Source organism: Procambarus clarkii, chromosome 5 (assembly GCF_040958095.1).
Source record: "Procambarus clarkii isolate CNS0578487 chromosome 5, FALCON_Pclarkii_2.0, whole genome shotgun sequence".
NCBI lineage: Eukaryota > Metazoa > Arthropoda > Malacostraca > Decapoda > Cambaridae > Procambarus > Procambarus clarkii.
Window position 1 is genome coordinate 1,242,436 of NC_091154.1, and position 23,038 is coordinate 1,265,473.

The 23,038-nt window shown below is 42.1% G+C and overlaps 1 protein-coding gene across 1 annotated transcript in view; it reads right to left on the reverse strand.

The window, feature by feature from the left end:
* Window positions 1–23,038, reverse strand: part of LOC123764542 (Kynurenine 3-monooxygenase cn) — a 39,290-nt gene that overhangs the window by 14,882 nt on the left and 1,370 nt on the right. The window contains exons 2-8 of the mRNA XM_069337919.1: window positions 14,252–14,321; window positions 11,506–11,696; window positions 11,019–11,155; window positions 9,119–9,290; window positions 4,254–4,412; window positions 1,189–1,281; window positions 761–850 (exon numbers count right to left, since the gene is read on the reverse strand). Of these exons, the coding sequence (XP_069194020.1) occupies window positions 761–850; window positions 1,189–1,281; window positions 4,254–4,412; window positions 9,119–9,290; window positions 11,019–11,155; window positions 11,506–11,696; window positions 14,252–14,321 (912 nt within the window). The remainder of the gene's footprint in view (window positions 1–760; window positions 851–1,188; window positions 1,282–4,253; window positions 4,413–9,118; window positions 9,291–11,018; window positions 11,156–11,505; window positions 11,697–14,251; window positions 14,322–23,038) is intronic.

Sequence of the window (23,038 nt, forward strand, 5' to 3'; positions counted from 1 at the left end):
GCATTGTATGTACTAGCTCTATCTATAAATTCATCAATATTTGTATCACACCTTGTATGTATGTACTTTACCTGAATAACATTTGAATTTCATAGTTTCCTACCTAGTGCTTTAACTCGCACTGTATCTAGTTCTACCCAATCCCCCAATAGATGTACTTAAGCCATACAACTTCACCACTGTAATCACTGCTGTCACCTTATATCATGGTTGTTATATTCAACACATATTTTACTGAATTATACCTTGAAATAATCCTCAAATTATGCTACAATGTACCTATTGATCACCCTTAAATTTTACTATAATGTACCTACTAATCTTTCTCAAATTTTCTTAAAATGTACCTGTAAAAAAAAAATCAATTTTGCTAGAAATTTTCTACTTAAAGTTATCTGTTAGATTAAGATCCTGCCCAAAATGCTATGTGTGTTAAGAGTCTTTACAAGAATGTTAAAACATCAATGCCATGTTCTCTCATAAACCCAATGTACCTTCTTGTATATACTGTACATATAAATAAATAAATAAATAGTATTGTTTCTGGTCATATTCTGTCATCACTACTGGAATACAAACAACAAGAGGCTATAGATTTAAGCTATGGAATCAAAACTGTCCAAAAAATAACAAATAAAATATACTATATATATGTCAAATATACCATGTGTAAAACGAACAGGTTTTGTAAATGGACATGTAAATGCTTGAGGAATGAGCAGTACATAAATGTTATGTACACAGGACCCCAACAACTTACACAGTTCATGCCCTGACCATAGAAGGGGACCATGGCGTGCGCTGCATCCCCCAGAAGCAGCGAGGTGGAGCCCACGTGGTATGGCGAACACTGCAACATCACACATGTTGGTAAAACACAAGTATAATATCAAATATAATTAATTCATAATTTAATTTTATCTAGTTGTTCATGTATGTTTGGCTTTCATTGAGGTCCCCCCCCCAAACCCTTAACTCCCGGGTACCTAGTTACTGCTGGGTGAGCAGGTGCTTCAGGTGAAAGGAAATGTGTTCAGCCCTTTCTGTCCCTCCCAAGAGTCAAACCAGAGTCCCTCGAACTGTGAGTCTACTGTGTAACCTAAAATTATCAACAGGAAAACTTCTATTTGTTGATCCAATAGAGTGTTTTCCCTTCAGACAAGGGGAGCACATAAAGGTGACACTCACCTTAACATTAATCAAGGGAAGAGCCTTGTTGGCGAAGAAATCACGAATGAGCCGTTCTTTACCAATTAGCGTGATGGCATCTGGGTAGTTTTCCTGAAATTGTGTTATATTGAAATTGTGATTCTCAAGACTGTAAGAAACTATTAATATCCCAGCAAATTTGCATATTTCTGATCTTGAGTAAAATACAACATGGAGAAAAATGTTTAATAAAAGAAAGTAGCAATCATTAAGGGTTAAGTTACACTTATATAAGGTATAAGCAAGAGATCCTTTTTACAGAAGGAAGTGAACATTAACTTGTAGAGAGTAAGTTGATTATAAATGCATAAAGCATACATAAATTATATAATGCAGTAGGAACAGATGCAGAGTAAAGTGAGGCTACATGTTGCGGGGGTCTGGGGGGAGCCACACTCCCCCTACCATCAGGGGTTCTGGGGTGAGCCACCCCCTACCATCAGAGGTTCTGAGATGAAGTCCCCTTATCCACAATATATTTGCTTAAATGTAAAAGTCCTACAATATACTGTAAAAAGAATATTATTATTATTGTTGACCAGACCACACAATAGAAGGTGAGGGGACGTCGATGTTTCTGTCTGTCCTGGACCATTCTCAAGTCGATTGTGATGAGAAGGTAGAGACAGGCAATAAATAGACAAGAGAGAGCTGAGGAGCAAAGTAAGGTAAGGGATAGTAGTAATAATAAGAACTGCAGAGGGCCTATTGGCCCATACGAGGCAGCTCCTATTATAACCACCGAATGAGGAGATAGTAATAGGAATAAGAAGAGGATAGCAAGGGAGCGTAGAAGACAATGAACAGAAAAAAGAGAGAAGAGAGAAAGAAAAGGAAAGAGAAAGAAAGATAAATGGAAGGGGTAAGCTTATGTTAAGTCACGTTTGTTAGAAAGATTAGAGCATTTGAGTATATACTGTGAAAGGGAAGAGTCCACAGCAACAAAGCCAGGACTCAAGTTCATGTTGGGTACATTGTGTATTAGAGCCGATTCAACAAGACAGCGTCTGTGTAGAGTAGAGGCAGGAAAGATTATTTTGGAGGAAGACCAATCAATGGGATGATTAGAATCCCTCACATGGCAGAAGAGAGCATTGCTAGTGTCTGCAGACTTAACACTTCTCTTGTGTTCCCTTTCACAGTATATACTCAAATGCTCTAATATTTCTAACAAACATGACTTAACATAAGCTTACCCCCTTCCATTTATCTTTCTTTCTCTTTCCTTTTCTTTCTCTCTTCTCCCTTTTTCTGTTCATTGTCTTCTCCTATGCTCCTTTGCTATCCTCTTCTTATTCCTATTACTATCTCCTTCTCATTCGGTGGTTATAATAGGAGCTGCCTCGTATGGGCCAATAGGCCCTCTGCAGTTCTTATTATTACTACTATCCCCCTACACCTTATTTTGCTCCTTAGATCTCTCTTGCCTATTTTTTGCCTGTCTCTTCTTCCTCATCACAATCGACTTGAGAATGGTCCAGGACGGACCGAAACGTCATCGTCCCTTCACCTTCTAGTGTGTGGTCTGGTCAACATACTTCAGCCACGTTATTGTGACTCATCGCCTGCAATATTATTATTATTATTTTCCATAAAAAATATTTAATTAAACTTGCATATTAGTATACAAGTGCATAATATTTTTCTTCAAAATTGTTAAGGAATTTTGGAAAGGTTGCATTAATACCCTATCACAAATATTGAATTTGTGTGTGTGTGTATGTGTTTACTTAGTTGAAACTATAGGATCATGCCCTCTAGAAAAGTAATAGTACAAAACATTGCTGGCTGCAATAGTCCACTTTTGTATGTTCGATTAAATAGTTCCTAGAAGTACTATCTTTTTACGAGTAAGGGTTGCTCGATGGATACAAGTCATATTACCCACAAGATGATTTACCAACAAATTCTCACTCCCTGTTCTTTGGAACTCGCTTCCTGATGAATTAAAGAATTATCCATCCCATGCCCTGTTCAAAAGTAAAATAAAAAAAGGACCTAATTTCATCCTCGATAGTTTCCTACCTTGTGATTCAAAATCACACTGTATCTAAAGACTGTACCTCTCCCAACTAGTTTAAGATAAAAACTAAGCACTACCTAATTAACTCCATGTAACCTACCTCAACCCCAAAATATTAACCCATGTCTACTATTTTAAACAATGCTGTTTGTTGACCAAATTATATTTTTGCTATTTTTTTTGCCATGTTCCCCCCCCCCCCCTTTTTTTCATTTGTTTTTCCTCAACACAATTTATACTTTAATCTCAATTAATATTAAGTTTTAGTCTTAGTGTTTTTCCTGCCCGAAAAGCTTTGCGTAATAGTGGCTTTAGGCATTGTATGTAATAGCCCTATCTATAAATCCATCAACTTTTTGTATCTCACCTTGTATGTATGTACCTTACCTGAATAAATATTTGTATTTGTATTTATATTTGTATTTGTATTTATATTTGTATTTATATCTTGTACTACCCACTTCCCAAATTTTAGTACTAAAATTAATTAAGTACTTAAACTTTACCAGTCTAATCACTCCTGTCAATTTATATTGTTGATATTTTATTTATTTACTTAATTATTTATTTATTTATATACAAGAAGGTACATTGGGGGTTAACAGAAAACATAGAAATTAAGTTGATTTTACATTCCTGTAAAGCCACTAGCACGCATAGCGTTCGTGCTAGTGATATCGTGATATGAAACCTTGCTACAATGTACTTTTTCATCTTACCAAATATGTTAGATTATGGAATTACCCAAAATGCTATGCATGTTATTGGCTTTGGAAGAATGTAAATATATCACTAATGTAATCTCAACAACCCATTGTACCTTCTTGTAAATAATAATAATAATAATAATAACAATATCATATATATATCTTTAATCCTACTTAACCTAACTAAATCCAAAACATCCTCACCAAACATAACTTAGCCTAACAGTGCTTAACCTATGCTTAAACAAACAGAAAACCAGTTTTGTTGAATCATCTTGTGTACAGTTTGACCCGATACCTGGCTCAATACCCACCTTGAAGAAGTCCAACAAACGCTCCGGGGATGTGAGCCCTTCAAAGACCTCAAATGGCATGAAGAGGGTCACAGTCCATGATTTGTCTTGGTTCGGTAGAGCAATCATCATGTACTCGCCCCGGGGCCATATGTGTAGGTAGTTACATGGCATGGAGAACTGTACGGGGGAAGGGGAGGGGAGGTTAGAGCGAGTTAAACATTATTGTGGTTTTGCACTTTGTATTATGAGTATGTGGAGACCTAAATACATCCATCACTCAATGGCACTCCAGAGAAGGATTACAGACTCAGGTAAATACATAACATTGGCAACATAACATATCTATCAATAACATAACTCCAGTAACATATATAATGTAACTCAAGTAACATACATAATGGAACAATAACGTAACTGAAGTAACATACATAACGTAACAATAACGTAACTCAAGTAACATACTATATATAACATAACAATAACATAACTCAAGCCATAACATAACCCCTGTCCACAAATGTGGTGATCTCACAGATATTAACAACTACAGACCTATATTAATCCTGCCTAACTTGTCAAAAATATTTGAAAAACTAATCTATAAGCAGCTTTACTCTTATCTAGCCAAACACAATATACTTAGCTCTTGTCAATATGGCTTCAGACCCAAAAAAAAGCACTAATGATGCATTTATTAGTATGATTAACTTGATACATGCAGCTCTTGATAAAAATGAGTTCCCTGTTGGGTTATTTGTGGACCTGCATAAGGTTTTTGACACTGTCAACCACCAAAACCTTCTTCCTAAATTACATCATTATGGAGTCAGAGGACACTCCCCGCAATACCTCAAATCTTACCTTACTGACAGGCTCTAGTATGTTTCTGAGAATAATTCAATTCTCCCACCCTACCCATCAACATCGGTGTTCCTCAGGGGAGCATACTTGGCCCTCTCCTCTTTCTCATCTACATTAATGACCTTCCAAATGCCTCCCAACACCTTAAACCAATTCTATTTGCTGATGACACAACCTTCATTTACTTCAGTCCTGGCCCCCTTGCTCTAAATGCCACAGAGAATACTGAGCTAAATAAAGTCCATCTCTGGCTAACTGCCAACAAACTCACCCTTAACATTGACAAAACTTTTTATATTTTGTTTGGCAATAAATTCTCTAATCAAATAAATCTCAGGATAAACAATACCAAAATTTGTTACAAAATAAATGGCAAATTCCTTGGTGTTCTCATTGACCACAAGCTGAATTTCCAGGGACACATTCCAAATATATCAAAAAAGTTTCTAAAACTGTTGGCATTCTTTCTAAGATCAGATATTATGTACCTCGCCCTGCCCTGGTGACGCTCTATTACTCCCTCATCTATCCATATCTCAACTATGGTATTTGTGCTTGGGGTTCTACTACCCAAAATCATTTACGTCCTCTAATTACTCAACACAAAGCTGCTATTAGGACAATATCCAACTCCGGCCCCAGACATCACTCGGTACCCCTACTCAAATCTCTGAATATGTTAGATATTAAGTCACTGCACATTCTCTCATGTGTATTATACATATATAAAATGCTGAACTGTAATGCCAATCCTGACCTCAAAAGCTTCATTGAAGGTTGTAACAGAACCCATGAGCACCACACCAGAAACAAATACAGTTTTGATATTCCAAGAGTACGACTTAATCAAACTAGAAATGCTCTACAAATCAAGGGACCCAGAATGTGGAATGACCTTCCCAATCATGTTAAAGACTGTACCTCTCTCAACCAGTTTAACATAAAAACAAAGCACTACCTAATAAATTCCCTGTAACCTACCTTACCCCTATATTGTCAACCCATGTCTGTTTTTTTAAACAACGCCGTTTGTCGACCCAATTGTATTTGTGCTGCTTTTTCTGCCATGTTCCCCCGTTTTTTATTTTTAATTGTTCTCATCACATTTTATACTTTAATCTCAATTAGTATTAAGTTTTAGTCTTTAATGTTTTTCCTGCCCGAAACGCTTTGCGTAATAGTGGCTTTAGGCATTGTATGTACTAGCTCTATCTATAAATCTATCAATTTTTGTAAAACCTCTTGTATGTATGTACTTTACCTGAATAAACATTTATTTATTTATCAAGTAACATATATAATGGAACAATAACATAACTCAAGTAACATATATAATGTAACAATAATGTAACTCAAGTAGCATACATAACAATAATACAACTCAAGTAACATACATAACGTAACAATAACTTTTTTATTTTTTCCTTATTTCAATGGAATTTATGCTTTTGATCTCAATTAGTATTAAGTTTTAGTCTAAGTTTTCCCCCACATCTTGCCCGAAATGCTGTGCATATTAGTGGCTTCAGGCATAGTATGTACTAGCTCTATTTATTTAGCCAACATTATGTTTGTAACTCATTTTCAATATACAATGGGGCCTCGACTTATGTTGCTAATCCATTCCCAGAGACATATCGTAAGTCGAAATATCATATGTCGAAGTGATTTTTCCCATAAGAAATAAAGGTACTTATTTACTTTTATTTTTTATTATTATTATTATTAGTTTTATTATTTTTTATTATTATATTTATAATAAAGGTACATAAAGGTAAAGGAAAGGGGAGCTGGTCGACCGAGCGGACAGCACACTGGACTTGTGATCCTGTGGCCCCGGGTTCGATCCCGGGCGCCAGCAAGAAATGATGGCCAGAGTTTCTTTCACCCTATGCCCCTGTTACCTAGCAGTAAATAGGTACCTGGGAGTTAGTCAGCTGTCACGGGCTGCTTCCTGGGGGTGGAGGCCTGGTCGAGGACCGGGTCGCGGGGACACTAAAAAAGCCCCGAAATCAACTCAAGATAAAGGGAATTGAATTAATCCGTTTTCCACCCTCCAAAATATTCAGATACAAATACATTTTATAATGAATACAATGTTTTTTTTCTAAGTACAATACAGTACCAATGTTTCTCTTACCTTTATGGAGGGCTCTTGATGGCATATGGAAGATGGTGATGAGGGGGGAGGAGGAGAGTTGTTACTGTTTGGAAGGGGAGTCCCCTTCCATTATCACATCAGGCAGTGATGTTTTCTCTGGGGTACTCTCTCTCTCCTAAATTTGCCTGAATACCACTAGGACCTGGTTGTGGCCGGTTCAGTGCTTGTTTGTCTCACTACAAATTTGTCAAGAGACATTTGTTTTTCCCTTCATTTTAACGTTTGTCTGTAATGATGCATCACAGTGTCACTGAATAGGTTAAGGCAACGACCTACTGCAGCTTGATTTGGGTGAGTCGTTTCAGCAAAGGTTTGCAATTCTTCCCATGCTGCACACATTTTCTTAATTGTTGAGGAAGAGACATTCTGTACTCTTGTTTCTGCTCTATGGTCATCCTTACATGGGTTTTCATATGTTGAGTCTTACCACTGACTTCCCTGGGACTCATGGCGCGATATATAATAATTACTTTAAAGTTCAAAATGCAAAAAATCACCACAAAAGCGGAATTTCTTATAGGTGCGATCGTCACTAAGCGGGCCGCTGTAGTAAACAGCTGCCCGCTGTTTAAAGTATAAAGTAGCAGGACGGCCGCGTGACCGGGAACCACGCGCTCGGTCGACCCGAACGTGTACCAACAAATATCGGAAGTCGACGACACCATCAGATGTCGAGTCGCATTTTTCGATGAAATTTACATCGTAACTCGAAATTATCGTAGGTTTTTTTTTTTTTTTGAGATATATACAAGAGTTGTTACATTCTTGTACAGCCACTAGTACGCGTAGCGTTTCGGGCAAGTCCTTAATCCTATGGTCCCTGGAATACGATCCCCTGCCGCGAAGAATCGTTTTTTCATCCAAGTACACATTTTACTGTTGCGTTAAACAGAGGCTACAGTTAAGGAATTGCGCCCAGTAAATCCTCCCCGGCCAGGATACGAACCCATGACATAGCGCTCGCGGAACGCCAGGCGAGTGTCTTACCACTACACCACGGAGACTGCAAAGTAGGGGCAATCGTATGTCAAGGTGCCACTGTATGTACCTTTACCAGAATAAACATCATATCTTATCTAATAAATACTATTATTTAACATTAATGACTGAACTTATAAAACTGCAGATATCTGACTTGTAAAAATTAAAAAAGAATTTATTCCTTCTGTATATATTTAGTGAAAATTACTACTGTATCTGCTATTCTGTTGCAATTACTGCTGTGACATTCACTATGTAATTATGGTCTTTTTTTATTTCAGCATCAGTTCATTGTTGCTTTTGATCTCATATAGTTTTAAGGCTTAATTTTTAAGTTTATTTTTCAGCATCGTGCCCAAAACGCTGTGTTTATTAGTGGCTTTAGGCATAGTATATACTTGCTCTATCTAGAAACCCAACATTTTTTTTGTATCCTATTTTGTATGTAGTATGTACTTTTGCCTAAATAAAAATAATAATAATAATAATAATTATTATTATTATCTAATTAATTTATAGACAGGATTGGTACCAGGCCTGAAGAAGATATCGAGGCCAACTTAGTAGCTAAGAATTATAACAAAGGGGCCTGACAGCTGACTGGGCAGCGCTTGGGTTTCATAGTCCTAAGCTTCCGGGTTCGATCCCTGGTGGAGGAGTAAACAAATGGGCAGATTTTCTTTCACCCTGAAGCCCCTGTTCACCTACCAGTAAATAGGATCCTGGGAGTTACACAGCTGCTACAGTCTGCTTCCTGGGTAACTAAAAGTAGGCCTGGTTGAGGACCGGACCGTGGGCATGCTAAGCCCTGAAATCATCTCAAGATAACCTCAAGATAGATGGCATTTGGAGCAGAATAAGGGGTTAACATTATTCTTACCTCTCCTTGGGGTGTGGCCGGGATACAGAGTTCCATGTAACCATGAGGGATGTACTGCTGGGAGTAGTTGAAGTGGGGCCGCTTCAACATTTGTTTCCTCATTGTGGAGTAGGCTCCATCACACCCTATTACGAGGTCTGCCTTGGCTCGTACCTCGTCCTGGGTCCTTGTGCTGGAATAACATGTCAGCAATATAACCAATATATATAAATATATATACTGTATATACAAAAAGGGTTACAACATTGGTTACCTGCAAGGTACAAGACTACTTGTCACAGGTTGTTGAGTTCCTCCAGCACCTCAGATGGAACACAAATGTGAGGTGATATGTTACAACAGTTTTGGATGAGGTGAACAAACTTTCAACACAAGACAGAATACGGTTCAGTGGGTATAGATGAAAGAGAAGAATGGAAGTAACTGCAAAGGGCCTATTGGCTCATATTTCCTCTTGATGTTTCTATATTGGTACAGAGTCTTGAAGTGGGTAGAATATAGTTGTGCATTAATTGGCTGGTGTTGACTTTTTGATGTGTATGGTGTTGACTTCTTGATGTGGTGATGTCAACACCAGCAATCAACAGCCAATTAATGCACAGCTATATTCTACCCACTTCAAGACTCCGTACCAATATAGAAGCATCAAGAGGAAATATGGGCCAATAGGCCCTTTGCAGTTACTTCCATTCTTCCCTTTCATCTATACCCATTGAACCGTATTCTGTCTTGTGTTGAAAGTTTGTTCACCTCATCCAAAACTATTGTAACATATCACCTCACCCAAATGCGAGTATATAAGACAAAAGCTGTTTAAATATTAGCATAGTAAAACTGTTTAGTGTTTGCAGGTTATAGTTGTGTGTGTGTAAACTAAAGTCTTTGAAAATGTAATAAGTTATTACGAAACGTGTTCAAGTGTCGTGTCAGACTAGAAATTAAAATGAATTTTGGAGAATTGATATTTCAATTACCATCAATAGTAAAAAAAAACATAAGAAATATTGAGAAAATTCATGTTAGAATTATTAATCTTACTTTTTCGGTCATATTTAACAACATATGTTTACAAGAAAGACTGCTATCAAAATATACTAATATTATATTATATTATATATATATATATATATATATATATATATATATATATATATATATATATATATATATATATATATGACTGAAAACTCACACCCCAGAAGTGGCGTGAGTCGCATATAGTTGCATAGTCGCATTTTTCAGTCGCATATAGTCCTGGGGACCATTCAGGCTTGTTCGCATATATATATATATATATATATATATATATATATATATATATATATATATATATATATATACAGTATATATATATATGTATATACAGTATATATATATAGTATATACAGTATATATATATATATATATATATATATATATATATATATATATATATATATATATATATATATATATATAGTATATATATATATATACAGTATATATATATATACAGTATATATATATATATATATATACAGTATATATATATATACAGTATATATCTGTATATATATATATATATGTATATATATATACAGTATATATCTGTATATATATATATATATATATATATATATATATATATATATATATATATATATATATATATATATATATATATATATATATATATTAGTCCTCTTCAGGTTTTTCAAAATGAAAAATGTAACAAAGATTGTTAGACTGTTCAGAACTGCTTTAATATGGACCAATGGTCCTCATTTCAGTCATCCCTTTAAAAAGGACTGACTCTCCCGGTCCTGGTTATGGACTGTGTTCCGGGAATCTGGTCCTGTTGAGACTCGGGTGAGAGTGCCCATCTTTGCCTTGTCTTTAATACTAGCAACACCAGACTTACTTCAGGAAGGTCATGGTGCCCTTCTCGAGGTCAGCGCTGACCAGCTTGTGACAGAAGTGTATGTGGACGTTCGGGAATTCTTCGGCCGTAGACAGGAGCTCCTCGTTCACGAAGCGACGGCCCACTGAATATATGCACTGGAGGAGGAGGAGGAGGACAGTTATCATGGTGTGATACCTTAGCCTCATGTTATCTTAGACTAATACCTGTATGAGTGAATATCTACAATTTCCTGAAATTCTCATTTCAAGCTCTTATGTAGAACATGATACAATGTATGCAAATAAATTGGGTAATTTTAGATTTACGAAAGACCTGGGTAAATACGGGTTTGAAAACATGGTTGCTGATTTGTAGAACAGATTACGGGGCAACATAATACATGTGGGATTGCTTGATTGTTTCAAGTGTAGGTTAGACATACAGTATATATGAATATGAACCAGTTTTGATGAACAGTTTTGTGTACCTCTTATGTACGACTGACCTTTCCATCCTTGTGGTATGGAATAGGTTTGGTGGATCCATCCTTGTTGTGGATCATGCGAGCTCTCATGGGTATCCCATGCTGCTGGACGATCTTATCCTCTAACCCCACTGCTCCTAGCCCCGTCCTTCCTCGGATACTCATAGCTAAGTTAATACTTCGTCCTGGAACGTGGTCCATTGTCCGGATATCTGATGGAATAAGATGGGCATGAATGTATGGGGCAAGATTATTATTAACCCATCCTCAGGCAATGATTAGAAGTTTTAATAACTATATAAAATACAGGCTGAGGACCATTCAAGTTCATCATATGATATAGTATATTCCGTTGTCTAAACCTGGACTTGGTGAAGTAGTTGACCTGGAAACCTGACATCATCCGGATAAGATGTTGAATTAGTTACAATATACTGTCCCTTGTTTTTGTTGTGTGGTGGTCCTGCACTCGGCTTTGCATCACATGACCACCGGAGGTTCAAGTCAAATACAATGCTTGGAATTTTCAGGAGATGGAGAGAAAGATGAGTTTCTGAAACACAATTTAGAAATGGGCTTTTGAAACAAAATTGGGAGATGGGCTTTTGAAACAATTTAGAGATGAGCTTTTGAAACTCAATTTAGAGATGAGCTTTTGAAACACAATTTGGAGATGGGCTTTTGAAACACAATTTGGAGATGGGCTTTTGAAACACAATTTGGAGATGGGCTTTTGAAACACAATTTGGAGATGGACTTTTGAAACACAATTTAGAAATAGGCTTCTGAAGAACAGTTTTAAAGATACAGTACTAAAGGACAGTTTGTAATTTTATTTGTTTAATGGTCACCGTTTGTGATTAGCTAAGTGTAATCACCTAAGTGAAGTTACAGAATGAGAGCTAAGCTCGTGGTGTCCCGTCTTCCCAACACTCTTTGTCATATAACGCTTTGAAAATACTGACGATTTTGGCCTTCAACGCCTTCTCACTTAGCTTGTTCCAACCGTCTACCACTCTGTTTGCGAAAGAATGCTTTCTAGTATTTTTTCAGCACCTTTGTTTCCTTAGCTTGAATCTGTGTCCTCTTGTTTGTGAAGGTGCTGGTTTCAGGGGAGAGAGGGAGCTGGAGGAAGAGGTGGGGGGGAGGGTCACAAGGGAAGAGGGTCATATGGGAGAAGGGGGCAGAGGAGGGGTGAGGGCTGGGCAGGTTTTCGGGGTAGAGGGGATGACGGGGTCATTGCTAGGTGGGATGAAGCAGATGAAAATGAATGCAATGGGGTCAGAAGGGACAGGAGTGTTGTTGGGGAGATAAGCAGGAGCGAGGGATGGGAGGGATGATTTGGGGAGGATGTTGCTTGGGAAGGAGTTGTGGGGTGGTTAACAATGGTTGGGTGGATAACTACACTCGAATGGGTAGAGTTGTGGCGTGTAGGTCGGCTCGCCCTGTGGGGTATCTGTTCATCTTTTGTCATATATTTATCAATATACATGTTGTAATAGTTTTTGCTACCTCTGAGTAAATGTTTGTGTTGCGGTATGTAATCCACTGCCTCTTTGTTAGAGAACTGTACCAGGACAGGTCGATTCTTGTTACTACAGTTGCAAGGTTACAGTTACAGTTGTAAGGTCCAATCCGGCGGCGGATTTCCACCTCATTTCCTGCCATCTCGGCTCTAATATATCTCAAGATCTCCTGTAACTCAAATTCTTCCATCTCCATCCTTTCCTGCCTCGATGATGTCTTGGATTCGAGTAATCCATGGAGTATAATTGACCACCTTCTCAGTGATGCACTCTCATGCTGGTCGCCCCTCCCCTGGATACCCGCCATCCCTCCCACACTCACTACTCCATCCCCCTACTACTCCCCCTTCCCTTGACATGCTGTTATTCCTGCCAAATTCAGTTGCAAGCCAAGTTATTTCACTTTCCCATGCTTCCCTGCTCTTTCTGATTTCTTCCTGAATATAGTCCATAAGCTCTTGTTTTTGTCTCTAGACCTCGTCCTGTATTTTATTAAAGATCTCACTTTTAATCCCTTGGATTAGATCCTCTATCCAAACATCCCTCTTCTCTACAAATTTCCCTATCAGCTTCTCCACAAGTCTATCCTCTTCTTCATTTATAATACTGCTGGACCTAGACGCCCTTCCTGATCTTGTCATTGCTATAAACCACCTTACCCACAGGAGTTCCAATTACCCTACCAATCTGCTATTCACAATATAGGCGAGTGAGTCTCCAGGCGTCTCCCCACGTGGTGTACTAAGTGTTGCTGCCAGAGTGAGGTCACGTCGGTCACAGACTGAGGCTGGTGAGGTCACAGTCAGCATGAGGTCTGCTCCACTACTGCACACCGCCACAATGCATTCAACACCTATTTTCAGTTACGCTATGTCTACTTTCTTTCTTCACTTCCTTATGGTTTGAGTCAAATTCCGAGTTTTTCATTCACTCGTATAAACTTTTTTGCACTTCGAAGTAGCCTGATTATCCCTCCCACTTCAATAGTAACCCAGGAGCTTCCAACCCACGACTGACCACACATGACTCAGTCGTGTGTGTGTGTACTCACCTATTTGTGCTTGCAGGATTGAGCATTGGCTCTTGGATCCTGCCTTTCCAGCCATCGGTTGTTTACAGCAATGACTCCTGTCCCATTTCCCTATATGTGTGTGTGTGTGTGTGTGTGTGTGTGTGTGTGTGTGTGTGTGTGTGTGTGTGTGTGTGTGTGTGTGTGTGTGTGTGTGTGTGTGTGTACTCACCATCGCGGTATTCATAAAGGTGGACTTCGTAGCCTCGTTTTGCCAGCAGAGACGCCTCCAACGACCCCACCTGCAACACAACACGAACGTCACAGTAACATCCCTGTAACACATGTCACAGTAACACACGTCACAGTAACACAATCTTCAAAACAAACACACAATGGGGGCCTCGCGACTGAGTGATAGCACTTGGGGGGGGGGCGGTTGTAGTCCCTCGGGCACGGGTTCGATTCCCGGCCGAGGCAGAAACAAATAGGCAGAGCTTCTCTCACCCCTGATCACCTAGCAGTAAATAGGTACCTGGGAGGTAGACCACTATTGCGGCCTGCTTCCTATGTATATATGTGTGAGTTGGAGAAATATATGTAGTAGACATAACAGAAGAAAATAGATTGGTTAGAAAGGCGGGGTCCAAGAGCTAATAGCTCGAATCTGTAGGCACAACTAAATACAAATAGTAAATACACACACACATACACCTCTCTCTCTCTCTCTCTCTCTCTCTCTCTCTCTCGCTCTCTCTCTCTCTCTCTCTCGCTCTCTCTCTCTCTCTCTCTCTCTCTCTCTCTCTCTCTCTCTCTCTCTCTCTCTCTCTCTCTCTCTCTCTCTCTCTCTCTCTCTCTCTCATGGGGAAAAAACATGACAGGGAGACAAACATGGTAGGAACAAACTCAGAGGAAGAGGAGGGACAGGATGCCTGTATTACGGATACCATCGAACATATGTGGAGTCAATTCAGGGAAGATCTGAGGGAAATGAGTAAGAAAGTGACCATCCTGCAGGATGAGCTGAAGGCAGCAAAGGAGGAAATAAGAAACCTAAAAGAGAATACTCCCCAATACCAGACACGAACCATCCCTCAGGGAGATGGTAATGTTCCTGTAGAGGAGACTTCTGCAATACAACCCTCATTTGCAGACTTGTTTAAAAAGAACCCTGAAACTAGGTCTGCAGTAAAGGAAGTTGCCATGGAAGTGGCTTCTTCTCAGGAGCAGCCAGATGTACTAGCCAGCTGATAGAGTGAAAAAGAGCAGTAGTAATAGTAAGTATTAAAGAGCAAACAGGGACCAGTCTAGCAGAGTGGAGAGACAAGAACAAAAGTGCAGTTAATGAGATCCCTAAAGGGGTAAAGATGGAGAGGGCTGACCAGAATATTGAAAAGGTTTCCAGGCTTGGGCAGTAAAACAAGGACAGAGACCTATTGATAAAGGTGGTATTCACGAGCAAGAACACAAAGGGACCTGTTAGCAAGGAAGAGCGGACTTGTAAATGTACTGAATTTCAAAAAAGTATTCCTGCGGATATGACAAGGGAAGAGAGAATGAGGGCAATAGCCGCAAGGATAGAGCGCAGGGAGAAAGAAAGGAGTCAGGGAACCACAACCCCGAACCCTACAATCCCAGAAGGGAGTGGGGAACCCTCCACAAGCAGTTCAACAGCCACAGTGAGAGGAGCAACATCCTCACCTTCCTCCCAATAGACCTCCTACCTACCCCCAACCCCTGCCAGCCCCCCACCAAGTGCCCACCTAAGGCACCCTCCCTCCATGTCCCTCTCTCTCTTCCCCCCCCCCCAAGCCCCTCCCTTCTACAAACTCTCCCGCACAAGCCCTCCCTTCTCCCCCACCTCCCCAAGCCTCTCACCCACCCTCCAAGCCTCCCCCTCTCCACCACCCCTTCCAAGCCCTCGCTTCTTCCCCACCCCCAAGCCCTCCCACCTCCACTACCCTCCCTATACCAGATCCTCCCAGCCTCCTCACACTCCAGATCCCCCAGGTCTTCCCTTCCTAGGCCCTCCCATCCCAGACCCTCCCTGTTTCCCCTGCAACAGGAGAATCAACAGAAACGAGAAAGGACAGAAGAGAGTCAGTTTCAAGGTGATGTACTTGAATATGGATGAGATTACAAGCAAGGCAAGTGAACTAAGGGAAAGAGCACAAGAAGTGAACCCAGATGTAATAGGACTCACAGAAACAAAACTCTCTGGAATCATAATGAATGCAGTGTTTCCCTAGGGCTACACTGTAATAATGAAAGAGAGGGAAGGAAGGGGAGGAGGCGGAGTGGCCCTACTAATGAGAAAGGAATGGAGTTTCAAGGAGATGGCTCATCAAGATTGTAACTTGCTTAGCTAAATGAATTGTGGGGTTCAGTCCCTGAGCCCATTATGTGCCTCTGTAACCCTTTCCACTACCGCCCACAAGATGGGTATGGGGTGCATAATAAATGAACTAAACTAAAAAAAAACTGGCTATCCCGGGCTATGAGGGATTCAGAGACTACATAACAGGCATTGTGATGATGGGAGGACCAAGAGTAGTAGTAGCAGTAATATATAACCCTCCACAAAACGACAAAAGACCAAGGGAAGAGTATGACAACAACAACAACATGGCAGTTAACACTATAATTGAGAGGGCAGCCTCTGCTGCCTTTAGAAATAGATCCCACCTGTTCATCATGGGAGACTTCCATCACGAAAGGATAGACTGGGAGAACAAGGAACCGCATGGAGGTGAGGATACATGAAGAGCCAAACTATTGGAGGTGGCGACAAAAAACTTTTTAACCCAGCATGTCAGGGAACCCACAAGAGTGAGAGGAAACGAAGAACCAGGGAAACTCGACCGAATCTTAACTCTGAACGACTCCGACAAAAGGGAAATCGGTTTCGAGGCCCCGGTAGGAATGAACAACCACAGTGTACTGACGTTTGAGTATCTGGTTGAAGAAGGGTTAATGAACTTGAGGAGGAGAACTGAAAACAAAAGACTGGCACTCCAAAAGGGAAACTATGAGGAGATAAGAAAATTCCTAACAGATATAACATGGGAAACAGAGCTCGGGGGAAAAGACGGCACAGGACATGATGGACTACATCACGCAGAAGTGTAAGTACGCAGCAAACAGGTTTGTCCCAGTCCAAAAGGAAAACAGAGAAATGAAAATGAGAAACCCATGGTTTAATCAAAGATGTAGGCTAGCTAAGCAGCAAAGTAAAAGGTCGTGGAGAAACTATAGAAATAACAGGACACTTGAGAGCAGAGAAAGACATCAGAGTGTCAAGAATGAATATGTCAGGATGAGAAGAGAGGCAGAAAGACAATACGAAAATGACATCGCAAGCAAGGCAAAGATTCAACCTAATTTGCTGCACAGCCACATCAGGAGAAAAACAACAGTAAAGGAACAGGTAATGAAATTGAGGATAGGGGCAGACAGAGTCATTACAAACGACAAGAAAGTGTGCGAGGAACAGAATAAGAAATTCCAGGTCTTCATTTAGAGCAAGGAGAAGTTCCAGAGATAAGAGAGGGAATAGTTAACCAGGAACCACTAGAAGAGTTTGAGATTACCAGTGGGGATGTAAGGAAGCTTTTGCTAGAGTTGAATGTGACAAAGGCTATAGGCCCAGATGGAATCTCCCCTTGGATACTAAGGGAAGGAGCAGAAGCACTGTGTCTGCCACTCTCCATAGTGTATAACAAATCACTGGCAACAGGGGAAGTGCCAAAAATTTGGAAGATGGCAAACGTAGTCCTGATATACAAGAAGCGGGATAGACAGGAGGCACTGAATTACAGTGAACGACTGTAATTCAGTCGTTCACCAATGTCACTGGTGATGGAGAAGGCCAGTGTCCCTAACCTGCATACGATGCAAGCTGATGGAGAAGATTGTGCGAAAAAAGCTAGTGGAACATCTGGAGCAAATGAACTTTGTAACACAGCATCAACATTGGTTCAGGGATTGCAAATCCTGCCTCACAGGATTAATTGAATTCTACTACCAGGCAACAAAAATCAGGCAAGAAAGAGAGGGGTGGGCAGACTGCATATTTTTGGATTGCCAGAAAGCCTTTGACACAGTGCCATACCAGAGACTAGTGCAAAACTCCATTGGATAAGGGAGTACCTAAATAACAGAAGGCAGTCCCGGAACTAAGAGGCATGAGTTACGAGGAAAGGCTGCGGAAAATGCACCTTACGACACTAAAAGATAGAGTAACGGGAGACATGATCACTACCTACAAAATTCTCAGAGGAATTGACAAGGTAGATAAGGATAAACTGTTTAACACTGGTGATATGCGAACAAGGGGACACAGGTGGAGACTGAGTACCCACATGAGCCACAGAGACGTCAGAAAGAACTTTTTCAGTGTCAGAGTAGTTAACAGACGGAATGCATTAGGCAGTAATGTGGTGGAGGCTGACTCCATACACAGTTCATAATGTAGATATGATAGAGCCCAGTAGGCTCAGGAACCTGTACACCAATTGATTGACAGTTGAGAGGCGGGACCAAAGAGCCAAAGCTCAACCCCCACAAACACAACTGAGTACACAATATATGAGAATGTTCTTGGAAACCAGAACAGCTATAGTCCAGTACTGCGCATGTCCAAGTCACTACGCAATAAGCCTATAATTAGTCTAGTGCCGAGACAGGCTGACATAACTACACTTAAATCCTCACATCTCTCTAAAACACAGACAAGACAAGGAGCTGGGATATGAGGACAAGGAGCTGGGATATGAGGACAAGAAGCTGGGATACGAGGACAAGGAGGTGGGATATAAGGACAAGGAGCTGGGATATGTGGACAAGAAGCTGGGATACGAGGACAAGGAGCTGGGATATGTGGACAAGGAGCTGGGATATGTGGACAAGGAGCTGGGATATGTGGACAAGGAGCTGGGATATGTGGACAAGGAGCTGGGATATGTGGACAAGGAGCTGGGATATGAGGACAAGGAGCTGGGATATGTGGACAAGGAGCTGGGATATGAGGACAAGGAGCTGGGATATGTGGACAAGGAGCTGGGATATGAGGACAAGGAGCTGGGATATGAGGGCAAGAAGCTGGGATACGAGGACAAGGAGGTGGGATATAAGGACAAGGAGCTGGGATATGAGGACAAGAAGCTGGGATATGTGGACAAGGAGCTGGGATACGAGGACAAGGAGCTGGGATATGAGGACAAGGAGCTGGGATATGAGGACAAGAAGCTGGGATACGAGGACAAGGAGGTGGGATATAAGGACAAGGAGCTGGGATATGAGGACAAGAAGCTGGGATACGAGGACAAGGAGCTGGGATATGTGGACAAGGAGCTGGGATATGAGGACAAGGAGCTGGGATATGTGGACAAGGAGCTGGGATATGAGAACAAGGAGCTGGGATATGTGGACAAGGAGCTGGGATATGAGGACAAGGAGCTGGGATATGTGGACAAGGAGCTGGGATATGAGGACAAGGAGCTGGGATATGTGGACAAGGAGCTGGGATATGAGGACAAGGAGCTGGGATATGAGGACAAGGAGCTGGGATATGTGGACAAGGAGCTGGGATATGAGGACAAGGAGCTGGGATATGTGGACAAGGAGCTGGGATATGTGGACAAGGAGCTGGGATATGTGGACAAGGAGCTGGGATATGAGGACAAGGAGCTGGGATATGTGGACAAGGAGCTGGGATATGAGGACAAGGAGCTGGGATATGTGGACAAGGAGCTGGGATATGAGGACAAGGAGCTGGGATATGTGGACAAGGAGCTGGGATATGAGGACAAGGAGCTGGGATATGTGGACAAGGAGCTGGGATATGAGGACAAGGAGCTGGGATATGAGGACAAGGAGCTGGGATATGTGGACAAGGAGCTGGGATATGAGGACAAGGAGCTGGGATATGAGGACAAGGAGCTGGGGTACGAGGACAAGGAGCTGGGATATGAGGACAAGGAGCTGGGATACGAGGACAAGGACCTGGAATATGAGGACAAGGAGCTAGGATATAAGGACAAGGAGCTGGGATATGAGGACAAGGAGCTGGGATATGAGGACAAGGAGCTGGGGTATGAGGACAAGGAGCTGGGATATGAGGACAAGGAGCTGGGATATGAGGACAAGGAGCTGGGATATGAGGACAAGGAGCTGGGGTACGAGGACAAGGAGCTGGGATATGAGGACAACGAGCAGGGATATGAGGACAAGGAGCTGGGATATGAGGACAAGGAGCTGGGATATGAGGACAAGGAGCTGGGATATGAGGACAAGGAGCTGGGATACGAGGACAAGGAGCTGGGATATGAGGACAAGGAGCTGGGATATAAGGACAAGGAGCTAGGATATAAGGACAAGGAGCTGGGATATGAGGACAAGGAGCTAAGATATAAGGACAAGGAGCTGGGATATGAGGACAAGGAGCAGGGATATGAGGACAAGGAGCTGGGATATGAGGACAAGGAGCTGGGATATGAGGACAAGGAGCTGGGATACGAGGACAAGGAGCTGGGATATGAGGACAAGGAGCTGGGATATGAGGACAAGGAGCTGGGATACGAGGACAAGGAGCTGGGATACGAGGACAAGGAGCTGGGATATGAGGACAAGGAGCTGGGATATAAGGACAAGGAGCTAGGATATAAGGACAAGGAGCTGGGATATAAGGACAAGGAGCTAGGATATAAGGACAAGGAGCTGGGATATGAGGACAAGGAGCTGGGATATAAGGACAAGGAGCTAAGATATAAGGACAAGGAGCTGGGATATGAGAACAAGGAGCTGGGATATGAGGACAAGGAGCTGGGATATGAGGACAAGGAGCTGGGGTATGAGGACAAGGAGCTGGGATATGAGGACAAGGAGCTGGGATATAAGGACAAGGAGCTGGGATATGAGGACAAGGAGCTGGGATATGAGGACAAGGAGCTGGGGTATGAGGACAAGGAGCTGGGATATGAGGACAAGGAGCTGGGATATGAGGACAAGGAGCTGGGATATGAGGACAAGGAGCTGGGGTACGAGGACAAGGAGCTGGGATATGAGGACAACGAGCAGGGATATGAGGACAAGGAGCTGGGATATGAGGACAAGGAGCTGGGATATGAGGACAAGGAGCTGGGATATGAGGACAAGGAGCTGGGATACGAGGACAAGGAGCTGGGATATGAGGACAAGGAGCTGGGATATAAGGACAAGGAGCTAGGATATAAGGACAAGGAGCTGGGATATGAGGACAAGGAGCTAAGATATAAGGACAAGGAGCTGGGATATGAGGACAAGGAGCAGGGATATGAGGACAAGGAGCTGGGATATGAGGACAAGGAGCTGGGATATGAGGACAAGGAGCTGGGATATGAGGACAAGGAGCTGGGATACGAGGACAAGGAGCTGGGATATGAGGACAAGGAGCTGGGATATGAGGACAAGGAGCTGGGATACGAGGACAAGGAGCTGGGATACGAGGACAAGGAGCTGGGATATGAGGACAAGGAGCTGGGATATAAGGACAAGGAGCTAGGATATAAGGACAAGGAGCTGGGATATAAGGACAAGGAGCTAGGATATAAGGACAAGGAGCTGGGATATGAGGACAAGGAGCTGGGATATAAGGACAAGGAGCTAAGATATAAGGACAAGGAGCTGGGATATGAGAACAAGGAGCTGGGATATGAGGACAAGGAGCTGGGATATGAGGACAAGGAGCTGGGGTATGAGGACAAGGAGCTGGGATATGAGGACAAGGAGCTGGGATATGAGGACAAGGAGCTGGGATATGAGGACAAGGAGCTGGGGTATGAGGACAAGGAGCTGGGATATGAGGACAAGGAGCTGGGATATGAGGACAAGGAGCTGGGATATGAGGACAAGGAGCTGGGGTACGAGGACAAGGAGCTGGGATATGAGGACAAGGAGCAGGGATATGAGGACAAGGAGCTGGGATATGAGGACAAGGAGCTGGGATATGAGGACAAGGAGCTGGGATATGAGGACAAGGAGCTGGGATACGAGGACAAGGAGCTGGGATATGAGGACAAGGAGCTGGGATATAAGGACAAGGAGCTAGGATATAAGGACAAGGAGCTGGGATATGAGGACAAGGAGCTAAGATATAAGGACAAGGAGCTGGGATATGAGGACAAGGAGCAGGGATATGAGGACAAGGAGCTGGGATATGAGGACAAGGAGCTGGGATATGAGGACATGGAGCTGGGATATGAGGACAAGGAGCTGGGATACGAGGACAAGGAGCTGGGATATGAGGACAAGGAGCTGGGATATGAGGACAAGGAGCTGGGATACGAGGACAAGGAGCTGGGATACGAGGACAAGGAGCTGGGATATGAGGACAAGGAGCTGGGATATAAGGACAAGGAGCTGGGATATAAGGACAAGGAGCTAGGATATAAGGACAAGGAGCTGGGATATGAGGACAAGGAGCTGGGATATAAGGACAAGGAGCTAAGATATAAGGACAAGGAGCTGGGATATGAGAACAAGGAGCTGGGATATGAGGACAAGGAGCTGGGATATGAGGACAAGGAGCTGGGGTATGAGGACAAGGAGCTGGGATATGAGGACAAGGAGCTGGGATACGAGGACAAGGAGCTGGGATACGAGGACAAGGAGCTGGGATATGAGGACAAGCAGCTGGGATATGAGGACAAGGAGCTGGGATATGAGGACAAGGAGCTGGGATACGAGGACAAGGAGCTGGGATATGAGGACAAGGAGCTGGGATATGAGTACAAGGAGCTGGGATATGAGGACAAGGAGCTGGGATATGAGGATAAGGAGCTGTGGTATGAGGACAAGGAGCTGTGGTATGAGGACAATGAGCTGGGATATGAGGACAAGGAGCTGGGATATGAGGACAAGGAGCTGGGATATGAGGACAAGGAGCTGTGGTATGAGGACAAGGAGCTGGGATATAAGGACAAGGAGCTGGGATACGAGGACAAGGAGCTGGGATACGAGGACAAGGAGCTGGGATATGAGG